This window comes from Cajanus cajan, chromosome 6 (assembly GCF_000230855.2).
Source record: "Cajanus cajan strain Asha chromosome 6, NIPB_CcT2T_4, whole genome shotgun sequence".
Taxonomy (NCBI): domain Eukaryota; kingdom Viridiplantae; phylum Streptophyta; class Magnoliopsida; order Fabales; family Fabaceae; genus Cajanus; species Cajanus cajan.
In genome coordinates, this window is record NC_138522.1 from 42,204,552 (window position 1) to 42,216,610 (window position 12,059).

At 46.2% G+C, this 12,059-nt stretch overlaps 2 protein-coding genes across 2 annotated transcripts; both read right to left on the reverse strand.

Moving 5' to 3' along the window:
- Positions 1-7,317: 7,317 nt before the first annotated feature.
- LOC109816980 (uncharacterized) lies at positions 7,318-9,084 on the reverse strand. The gene has a single exon (XM_020382164.2). The coding sequence runs from the start codon at positions 9,082-9,084 to the stop codon at positions 7,318-7,320; it is 1,767 nt and encodes a 588-aa protein (XP_020237753.2).
- A 729-nt stretch (positions 9,085-9,813) lies between these two features.
- LOC145958702 (uncharacterized) lies at positions 9,814-10,776 on the reverse strand. The gene is made up of 2 exons (XM_083076215.1): positions 10,711-10,776; positions 9,814-10,614 (listed from the first exon to the last, which is right to left on the reverse strand). Exons 1-2 carry the CDS (start codon positions 10,774-10,776, stop codon positions 9,814-9,816), a joined length of 867 nt encoding a protein of 288 aa, XP_082932341.1.
- Positions 10,777-12,059: the final 1,283 nt, after the last annotated feature.

Consider the following 12,059-nt stretch of genomic DNA (forward strand, 5'->3'; position numbering starts at 1 on the left):
GTCCGCCATAGGCCGCCATGGCATCCGCCATAGAGTTATAAAGGATTTCTGGCCTGACCGCCATAGACAGTTATTCACCATCGATAACCTTGCTACCTATTCAAAAGTTAGCTTACTTATTGAAAGGCTCTCAACTCGAGTTCTTAAAGCACCATAACTTATATCTACAAAATGAGAAATTTTGAATTTTTAAAACAACTTTTACTCACTAATTTTTATGTATCTTAACAAAGACATGTATCTACTTCAAATGCCTAACAACTTAACAACTTAATCAACTATCACCTTGCAATTAGCAACTTAAACATCATTAAATAAAATGTCAACTTAAAACATAATGAATTATCATCATACAACCTTCATCATACAACTTAATCATCACCATTCAACTATTAGACATCTTAGGATATCAAATAGAAATTATACAACTCACCCAATGCCATTGAGATAAAGGACTTAGTGCATTGCCTGCACCCAACCCCAAATCACCCATGTCCAGCATGGTCGAGGCAGAGAGCCTCCCACTATCTCACACCTGGTGCAACAAAATTCACATTCAACCTAAATCAAGTAAAGGGTATTTGCTTGACTCACATTCGATGTCACTATTTTGGCGTTTGACATCAATTCAAATAGAGACGATTATCTTTTTCTCACACTCGAAAGCATTCAAACTCAGGTCCTATGTGACCAAGTGAAAGATAATTTTCTCTCCTCACATTTGACGCCACCGACTTTACCCTTGAGGCAAGTGAGATAGAACAATCCTGATTTGTGTCACATTGGCACCCCTGACGTGTTGATGAGTTCTACACTTGGTAGAAACTCATTTTCACCCAATCCACCTAAAATCTAGTAAACACCAACATGCATTACAACATACAACATATAAACGACATTTAAAACACAATTTCATCATCAGAAACAACGTGCATTCACTCTATAGCAAGGATCATTGATCATATTTCACTGCCAAGATATCTTTCATAAGCCCGACATATATAATTCAACAATTTCAACAATGATTCACTCAACAACCATCAATTGAAGAATCTAAACAACCCATTAATCACCATAATCCAAAAAATTTTATCACAAAACCTCCTTTACCTCTAGAAGCTCAAAAATCAAAGGTAGAGGAAGAAACTTGAAGTCTTTGGGGCCACTGTACGACTTCCACCAAATTCAAATTCTTAGCTCTAAAAGCTTTGAATCCTCAATTTTGTCACCTTGGATCAGTTATAAGGAAGAATTAAATAAAGGTTTTTAATAGAAAAAGGGAGAAAAAAGATTTGAGTTTCAGGTAACTTTTTTCTAAAATTTATTAAAACATAAATTTACGAGGTTTACGTCTTAAGAAATATTTTATATATCATTTCTTTAGCTGAACCAACTTGATTATAATTCAACTACTTAAAGACAACTTAATTATCAAAAATTCTCTTGACTCTCAAAGTTTTAAAATAACAACACTAACAACAACTTACGATTTAATCACATATAATTAAATTAAAACATCTGAGGCACACATTGTTAAAGATGAGTGAAAGAATTTATGTTAGTAATTTATAATTTTTATTGTTTATTGACTAAAATAAATGTAATTTGTTAAGAATATTTTAGTAAAGTAACAAATAGATTATATTATATTTTTTTGTTAAAATATAATTTGAAATATCCTTCTAAATGTAATCAATAATTATAATTTTGTTATTAATTTTGTTATCACCATTAGAATTTAGAAATTTTTAGGAATAAGATTAGGATCGACGTCAATTAGGGTTTTTGGTTTAGTTTAAATTAAGTTTAGATCATTTCAGACTTTTTTACAAAATAAATTAATCATAAGTTTTATAAAAGTCTATTCGATTAAGAAAAAGGTTTTAGGACGTTGAAGAAACCACTTCTGTCTTGCATGTCTGCCTGTTATGAAAATATGAATAAATACTTTTTTTTACAGTATTATTAATTTATTATTATATTAAATTTTTACAATTTATCAAAATAATTTGTTTAGTTATTTTTAAAATATTAAACATGAGATATTAAAAATAAAAAGGTATAATTTGTTGAAAAATAAATTTTATTCAACATAAAGACTTTATTGCAAAATGATTTTTAAAAGAAGTAATCATAAAGATAAGATAAAATTTTAAAATGAGTTTATATTGTATAAACAGATTGAACTTTAACTTTTATAAAATTTACGCTGCATATTTCTATCTTTGTGTTACATGTCTTAAATAGTAGTGTTTTTTTCCTTATAATTTATAACTAACTTTACATAATATTTTTTTTCTTCATTAGCTTTTTAACTAATTGACTTATTTTAGAATGGTGTATAAAAAACTCATTTAGGAATAGGTTAGTGTTCCTGCGTAGAAACACTCCTCTTGTCGTTCTTTCTCCTCGGTCTTTTGTATCTTCTTAATCTTCTAAGTTCTTGATCTTCCAAGGCTTCGGTCCCGACCGAATACTGTCTCCGAGGGGAGGGGAGGATACCTGCAAAGGCACTCCGACGATCAAGTAAGTATTCGGTATAGAGCAATAAATGCCTTTATATGGAATAAATCATACCTCTTTTATGTCCCATTACCTGTGTATTTATAGTGACATATTTGGGCCTGGTGGGCCTTCTGTCTTGGGGAGTGGGTAACCTTTTAATTAACCTTAAGCTCCCCTTAATCAAGGTTGATGACTGCTGTATAATAGATATCTAATTTGCCACGTGTTTTAGGTGAGTTCCTTTTACGTCAAGTCCTTCGGTCAAGCCTAAGGCCGTCAAGGTATTCGGCCTGGCCTGAGGCCGAAGGGGTATTCGGCCTGGCCTGAGGCCAAAGGGGTATTCGGCCTGGCCTGGGGCCGAAGGGGTATTCGGCCTGGCCTGGGGCCGAGGGGGTGTTCGGCTTGATCCACACCCGAGATAGTGTGGCTTGGATGGGGATTGCTTGTGATTGGGCCGAGGGGGGTACTCGGCTCGATCTATGGCCGAAGGGGTGATTCGGCTTGGTCCACGCTCGAGATAGTGTGGCTTGGATGGGGATTGCTTGTGATTGGGCCGAGGAGGGTACTCGGCTCAATCTATGGCCGAAGGGGTGATTCGGCTTGGTATGGGGTCGAAAGGGTGTCTACCAGTACACTGCCCCCAAGGCCCAAGGATGAAAGACGAAGGGGTTTGAGTAGGCTCGGTGTGGGTTTTTAGGGTTTTCGTACGCGTCTCGGGGGTCGTGACTATTGATGAAAGTGACCGTTGCATGCGCAGCCGCCCTAGGGTTTCGAGCCCTTAGCTTGCGTCTTTTCAGTTCCAGGGGCATTAATGAGGAGCTTTTGGAATTCCGGGGGGTTCACCTATATAAACAGCGTTGGGGCATAGTTATCCTCACACGTTTCTTCATATTAAGATTGTCTGCCCCGAGACCCTCACCATATTGTCTCCCGAGTGCTTCATTGACAGGTAGATTTTAGCTTTTTTCTTTTTAATGGCAACCGGTTCGATTGATTTGTCATCGGGGTCGTCCTCGAATGCTAGGGTATTATCAGTGGATGTGGAGGCCGAAGTGTTGGCCTTCAATGACGAGGTCGAGGCGGGGAGTTCCCGCGAGGTGGGGCTGAGTGATAGTAGGGGGTCGGCCAGTTCATCCGATTCGGACCTTCCGGGTGCCGAGATGAGTCGTCAAGACTATAGGCAAAAGTTTCCTCCTTGCGATGTTCCGGGATATGAGTGGGTTGACGACGAAGTGGCCGCCTACTATTCCCGTTTTTATGCGAGGAGTGCCGTGGAGCACCTTCTCGGGATATGCACTTTGGCTCGGTGGGAAGATTTAGAGCCCTATCCAGTCAAGTTGCGTCGGTGCCGGGCCGAAGGTCCTGGCGAGTTATACCTTGTATTCCTTGCGAAGCGAGAGAATGAGGGTGATTATTTTTATATGTATGAGTGTCTTTTCCGGGAGCTTGGGGTATCTCTCCCTCTGGACGACTTCCAAATGGGGGTTCTTAGGGTGTTAAATGTGGCGCCGACCCAGTTGCACCCGAATGGGTGGGCGTACATGCAAGCCTTTCGGGTGCTTTGTAGATATCATTACATAGAGCCTAGCGTAGGGTTATTTTTACATTATTTTTGTACTCGGCCGTCGAATAAATTCGTAAAGTGGCTGTCTCTTATTCGGCATGACGACCGGCCACTAATGCGGCCGTATACTTCATCCTTTAAGGGATTCAAATCGGGGTTTGTAAAGGTGATGATAGACCCCGTTGCCGGCCGGAATTATTTCTGATGCCGAGCAGAAACCTCTTTTTCCCTTCTATTGGACAAGGCAGGCTCGGAAGTATGACGAGTTTCCACTGGAGATGTTGACCGAGGCCGAGGTGTCGGCTACAAACATTCTGAATGGGCTACCTCAGGGGATCCCGGCTCGGTTTCTTGTACTGTTGCCCAAATCGCCTCGGCCTTGTTTTGAATTAGAGGGTATATACCGTTTTTTCTTGTTCCCTTGTTCTTCTTAAGTTGATGTGTGACTTTTGGCTCTTGACAGGTTGGATGGCTCAGCAAGGTGTCGGCGTCTCGTATCGGCAACTCATGAGGAGTCGTGCTCCAGGCGCTTCTTCGGCCGAGGCTCATAGGAGCGTGGCCATCGATCAGCAGCCGACTACTATGGCGGCACCGCCCCCGCCTCCTCATGTCATTGCCTTTCTGGATCCCCATGGAAGAAGAAAAAGGGACAAGGGGAAAAGGAAAGCCGATGTGGCTGCGACGGAAAGCAACCGGCCTAAGCAGCGCCGGGCCGAATCTCCTTCCGCTGAATTAGCAATCCCTGCGGCCATCGTCGCGAAGGATTTTCTGTCGGGGGAAATCAGGCCGGCCAGAATGATGTCGTCGGACTTACTGTCGGAGCAAGGACACCGGATGCTTGACTCAGCGAGTCCGTCGGCCAAGTGGGCTATGGCTTGTGAGTTACAAGTCAGGACGATGGCCATACTTAGGAAATTGGCCTTAGAGCCTATGGCCGACGTGCATAATCTGCAGAAGAACCTGGAGGAGACCAAATCGGTGTTTCAGCAATCGGTCGAGGCTCACGAGGTTACTTCCAACAAGAAATTAACGTTGGAGGCTGAGGTAGCCCGTTTGAAGGAGGCCTTAGGTAAAATGGAGGGCCGAGCGATTGCTGCCGAAGAGGCCGAGCGGGCAAGGGTTCGGGAAATGGAAGAGGCCATTGCTCGAGCAAAGGTTGATGCCGACGCAGCTATGGAGGCCTTTCGAGCTAAGTGTGAAAATCAGGTCATCAAAGAGCATGAGGACGAATTTTGGCATGCCGTCCGACAAGCCACACACTTCGGCACTTTCCCATCCGGCTTCTCTTTTGATCTAGGAAAAGACTTCTTTCAGGGTCAGTTGCTCCATTTTGCTGATGTTGATGAGAATGCCGCACCTGACCCAGTGGCCCCTCCTCGATCGGCGGCTCTCGAAGATCCCGGCACCACTGTTAATGACGAAGAGGAGACCGAGCAGACCACAAACGCCGATTGAGGAATGCCTCGGCCTTTTGTTTTTTGATTATACATCTATTTTGTTTAAGATGTAAAGATTTAGGGTATACTGTTGTTTTTTGTTTTTGATTCCTTTTGGGCCGTGAGAGCCATTCTAGCCTGTACCCTTCGGCCAATAGTGCCACTTTGACCTTAGAGTCGTAATGAATTGTTTTTTCGCCTATTCGGACTCTGCTTTATTTTCTATTGTACTCCTTTGTATGCGGCTTTTCTTGTTTCGTATGTGCTAGGATCGCGTAGACGTGTTTCCTGTTTTGGCCGAGAGAGGTACTCGGGAATGCTTTGGGCAAGGCAAGTGGACTTGGTTGAGGTTTGGTTGGTACAGGGTTTAATAATTAAACTTTGGCCGAGTTGAAGTGTCCCGGGAGGAATTGCTTCGGCCCTCGTTGGCCGGGGAGCTATTTCGGAAAGGATTGTTATCTCGGGAGGGGTTGTGAAGTTCAGCTTTGGCCAAGTGACAGGTACTCGGGGGGAATGGTTCGATTGATCTTGGCCGAGCAAGTGCCTGGGAGGGAGTTGGAGTGTCGTCCTTGGTCGAATAGTTAAACTTGGGAGGGAATTAAGTTATCAACCTTGGCCGAGCAAGTGTACTCGGGAGGGATGTTACTTATTCATCCTTGACCGAGCGAGGGTTCTCGGGAGGGAAAGTGTTCGTCCTTGGCCGAGTAGTTAAACTCGGGAGGGAATTAAGCTACCAACCTTGGTCGAGCGAGTGTGCTCGGGAGGGATTTTACATATTCATCCTTGACCGAGCGAGGGTTCTCGAGAGGGAAAGCGTTCGTCCTTGGCCGAGTAGTTAAACTCGGGAGGGAATTAAGTTATCAACCTTGGCCGAGCGAGTGTGCGCGGGAGGGATTTACTTATTCATCCTTAACCGAGCGAGGGTGCTCGGGAGGGAAAGCGTTCGTCCTTGGCCGAGTAGTTAAACTCGGGAGGGAATTAAGTTATCAACCTTGGCCGAGCGAGTGTGCTCGGGAGGGATTTACTGATTCATCCTTGACCGAGCGAAGGTGCTCAGGAGGGAAAGCGTTCGTCCTTGGCTGAGTAGTTAAACTCGGGAGGGAATTAAGTTATCAACCTTGGCCGAGTGAGTGTGCGCGGGAGGGATTTACTTATTCATCCTTGACTGAGCGAGGGTGCTCGGGAGGGAAAGCGTTCGTTCTTGGCCGAATAGTTAAACTCGGAAGGGAATTAAGTTATCAACCTTGGCCGAGCGAGTGTGCTCGGGAGGGATTTACTTATTCATCCTCGACCGAGCGAGGGTGCTCGGGAGGGAATTTAGTTTTCAATGAGTAGATAAAAGATTCACAAGAGTTTGTTTCATTAATATGGTGCCTCGTTAAAAACCTCTTCTTGGGAAAACCTCTTCACATTTTCTTTTAAGAGGAGAAAACCCGAGGAGAGGAAAAGAGTGCACCGAAACAATTACATTGCGTTTGCTAACTAAAATAGTGCTTCAAATGTGTTGCGTTCCATGTCCGAGGGATGGCTTTTCCCGTGAGTTCTTCCAGCTTGTACGCTCCGTTCTGCAATTTGTGCATTATACGGTAGGGGCCATCCCAGTTGGGTGCCAACTTTCCTTGAACCTTGTCCCTCCGTGCTTCCCCCGTGACTCGCCAGACCAAGTCACCGGGTTGGAAATCTCGTGGCTTGACCTTTGATTGATGCTTTCAGATTAATCGGGTTCGGCAAGCCTCCATGTTGATAAGGGCTTGGTCACGCGCTTCTTGGATCAAATCCGATTCAACGCTCAGTGCTTCATTATTGGTTTGTTCATTGAATAGTGTTCGTCTCAAGGAAGGCTCTCCTACTTCCACCGGAATCATGGCATCTGTGCCATAAGTTAGTCGAAAAGGGGTTTCCCTGGTCGAAACTTTGTGGAGTGCAACAGTAAGCCCATAAGATTTCTGGCAAATGCTCGGACCATGTCCCCTTAGCTTGTCCGAGGCGTCGCTTCAACTCTTTAAGGATAACCTTGTTTGCCGCTTCGGCTTGCCCATTGGTTTGGGGGTGCTCTACCGAGGCCATTTTGTGTTTAATTCCTAGCCCGGTCAAAAACTCGTTGAAACGGCGGTCAGTGAATTGCAAACCATTATCCGTGATCAAAGCATACGGGATTTCGAAACGAGTAATGACATTCTTCCAAAAGAATTTCTGAACGTGGTTAGCCGTGATGGTAGCCACTGCCTCCGCCTCGATCCATTTGGTGAAGTGGTCAACGGCCACAAGAAGAAACTTGACTTGGCCTTTTGCTGGCGGGAAAGGTCCCAAAATGTCCATACCCCAGATAGAGAATGGCCAGGGGGCGGCAATGGAGTGTAACCCCTCGGGGGGTTGATGCATCATCGGTCCGTGTTGCTGACAGGGCTTGCATTGTTGAACAAACTTTGAACAATCCGCCACTAGAGTTGGCCAATAATATCCGGCCCAGACGACTTTGGTTGCGAGAGTTCGGCCTCCTGAGTGGGTTCCGCATATGCCTTCATGTATTTCCCGGATTACGTATTGTGCTTGATCCGGCGCCAAACATTTCAACAAAGGTGATGAGAACCCCCTTTTGTATAATTCTCCGGCGATTAGGGTGTATCGAGCCGCAACAGTTTTCATCTTTTTCGCCTCCAATGGATCAATAGGCAATGATCCGGTTATTAAGTGCTCTACTATCCCGGTCATCCAATTGGGCGTTTCTTGCTGAACTTGCAAACATTCGGTCTGTGTGATACTTGGCTTCGGCAATTCTTGCTGTATCATGCTGCGCAAATGGCTAACCTTCTTGCTACTAGCTAGCCTGGCCAACTGATCGGCTCTCATGTTGAGTTCTCGAGGCGTGTGTTTGACTTGGACATCTTCAAAATCTGCTTTCAGCTTATTAAACGCATGAAAGTATAGCAACAACGTTGGTTCTTTAATTTGGAAGGTGTCGTTGACCTGCTCTGTTACCACCTGCGAGTCGCTCCAACATTGTACTCTGGGGATGCCTAAGTCTTTTGCCAACCTTAGGCCTGCCAGAAGGGCCTCATACTCGGTTTGATTATTGGATACCTTGAAGCCGAAACGGAGTGACTGTTCGATCATCACCTTATAGGGACCTTCTAAAATAATGCCAGCACCACTGCCTTGTTGGTTTGATGACCCGTCTACATGTAGGGTCCAAAGATGGGAAACGGGGAGCACTTGGGGTGTGAATTCATTCAAGAAGTCGGCCAAGCTTTGTGCCTTGATGGGTCCTCTAGGCTCGAAGCGAATATCAAACTGGGACAATTCTACGGACCAAGCAACCATTCGTCCCGCCAATTCTGGCTTTTGCAGGATCTTAGTTATGGGACTGTCTGTTCGGACGAGCACCCGATGGCTCTGAAAATAGTGTTGAAGGCGCCTGGCAGTGTGTACAAGGGCTAGGACTGTCTTTTCCAGATGCTGGTATCTCGTCTCGGCGTCTTGTAAGACTCGGCTGATGAAATACACCGGCATTTGCTCCGTCGTTTCTTGTACCAGAATAGCGCTGATAGCCTTGTCCGACACTGATATGTAGACTATCATGTCTAAACAAGGGTCTGGCTTGCTTCACAGCGGTGGAGTTACGAGCATCGTCTTGAAGCTCTGAAAGGCCGTCTCGCATTCCTCGTTCCATTGAAATTTGGTAGCTTTTTTCAATAGTGACATTATAGGTCTTGACTTCTCGGCCATGCAAGGAAGAAAACGGGCCAGAGAGGCTATGCGTCCGGCCAGGCGCTGTACTTCCTTTATGTTGTGAGGACTTTGCATGTTGATAATCGCGTGACACTTATCGGGGTTGGCTCCTCTCTTTGACAACATGAAGCCCAGAAATTTCCCACCGGCTACTCCGAAGGTGCATTTAGCCGGGTTCAATTGCATGCTGTGTCGCCTCACCTTGTCAAAAATCGAGTGGAGGTCTTACAAATGGTTGGCGGCGGAGTTGGAATTGATCACCATATCGTCCACATAGACCTCTAGGCAGGTTCCTATTTGATGCCGGAAAATCTTGTCCATGAGTCTTTGGTAAGTGGCACCAGCATTTCTCAAGCCGAAAGGCATGACCTTGTAACAGAAATTGGCTGAGTCAGTGATGAATGCAGTCTTTTCTTCGTCCGGCGGGTGCATGGGTATTTGATTATACCCCGAGTACGCGTCAAGGAAACTTAGTCTTTGATGATCCGCCGCTCCGTCCACCAGTGCATCGATGTGAGGTAGCGGGTAAGCGTCCTTCGGGCATGCCTTGTTCAAATCTGTGTAATCGGTGCACATCCTTCACTTGCCGTTCGATTTCTTTACCATAACCACGTTGGCCAGCCACGTGGAATATTTCACCTCTCTTATGAATCCCGCCTGAAGTAGCTTCGTCGTTTCTTCCTTCACGGCCCGGGCTCTCTCTCCACCCATTTTCCTTTTCTTCTGGGCAATTGGTTTGGCGTCGCGGCACACCGAGAGTCGATGATAGTGAAAATTCGGATCGATGCCTGGCATATCCGCTGCCGTCCAAGCAAATAAATCCGAATACTTCCGTAGGACTTGCTTGATATCTTTAGCCTCTGTTTCGGATAGTTGAGAACTCAAAAAGGTAACCTGTTCTTCACTCTTTCCGAGTTGGAAAGGAACTGTTGTCTCAATAGGTTCGACCCTATCTTCATCTTCCAGTCTTGGATCAAGTTCAAGGCCTTCCATTGATTTCTGTTTGCCAACGTCGCCGATGACGTTCACGTCCCATCTGGGCTTCAGAGTTGGTTCTACTTTTAAGCTGGCGAAGTAACATTCGCGCGCTGTTTTCTGATCGGCATGCATAGTGATGACGACCCCCTCTTCACTTGGAAACTTCATAGCCAAGTGTGGGGTGGAAACGATGGCTCGAAGCTTGTTCAAGGAGGGTCTTCCCAACAGAATGTTGTACGAGGTGTTGGCATGTACCACCACGTAACGAACCTTGATCTGCCTGCGCTGGTCATCCCCGAAATAGGTGTACAAGTCTATGGTTTCGCAGGTGCCCACCCGTTCGCCCAAGAACCCAACCAAAGGCTCATCATAGGGTGTCAACTCTTGTTCCGGGATGCCTAACTGTTCGAAAGTCTTCCAGTATAAGATGTCGGCCGAACTTCCCTAATCGACCAGCGTTTTTTTCACGATACAGTTGTTGATCTCCACGCTGATGACCATTGGGTCGTCTTGCACCGGGTCAATGCCGTGAAAGTCTCGGTCAGTGAACGTAATAGGGGGCATACGAATGGGAGATGCCCGCCCTATGGCGTTGACCGACTTGATAGCCCTTAAGTGTCTTTTCCGTGCTGAAGACGAGCCTCCACCTTCTGCGAAGCCTCCGACAATGGTGTTTATGACTCGCCTGGGCTGATTGCGGTCTCGTTGATCGTTTCTTTCTTGCGACCTACTACGTTCGCGGGATCGGTTCTGGGGGGTGCTCGATCTCGGTTATCCCTTTTATGCTCCCCTCTTCCGGGGCGGTAGTCGTTTCTTCGGTTATCTGTCATCCGGACGAAGTTTTGGAGGTGGCCGGCCTTAATGAGATCTTCGATGCGATCCCGAAGGGCGGAGCATTCCTCAGTAGTGTGTCCTCTGTTCTGATGGAATTGACACGCTTTAGTCTTGTCGGCGTGAGGAGGGGTCATAGCTCTTCGAGGAACAGCCAAAACTTCCTTGGCTAGAGCTTGCTCCAACACCCTGGCCCTGCTGGTGTTGAGCGGCGTATATTGCACATACCTTGGACCTCTGTTATTGTTCTTCTCACGATCGGTTGTTTCTCGAGGACGAGATCGTGGATGTTCCTTGTCATTTTCTCTTTTAGCGAGGGATAGGTCAGGTCGGTTTTGGTTGCAGAACTCGGCCAGCTCCTCCATCTGCATGTATTTAGTGGCCCTCTGCTGCAGGTCGTCCAGGTAATGGGGTGATTTTTTGCACAAACTATTGACAAAAGGACATGGCCTCAGCGCCGTGGTGAGATGGTGCATTGCTACCGCGGGATCTAGATTTCTGATGGCCAAGGTCATTTTTCCGAACCTCTCCATGAATGTTCTGAGGGGTTCCTTCTTTTCTTGACGGATGTTAACTAACGCGATCGAGGTTAGTTGGTGAGGGCGGCTTGTGGCGAATTGTATTACGAAACGGGATGACAAGGTTGTGAACGAATCAACCGATCCGGGAGGGAGCCGCGTGAACCAATTGAGTGCTGGTCGTTTCAACGAAGTAGGAAAGACTTTGCACATGATTGCATCGTCATCGGTGTACAGACCGACCTGCGTGACGAACACGTCGAGGTGTTCTTCAGGGTCGGAGGTTCCGTCATACTTTTCCAGGGTCAAGTTTTTCCAGTTGTCGGGCAGACGAGCCCCGGCGATATCTGGTGTGAATGGCGTCCTTCCCTGTCGTCGTTGCTGGTCTTGTGTCGTTGTCGTTGGTCCGCCTGATGGCCGAGGGACATTGACTTCCTTGTACCATCCAGATGATTCACCTTGGTCCCGGGTCGACTGCTTACGAGTATCATGCGACGG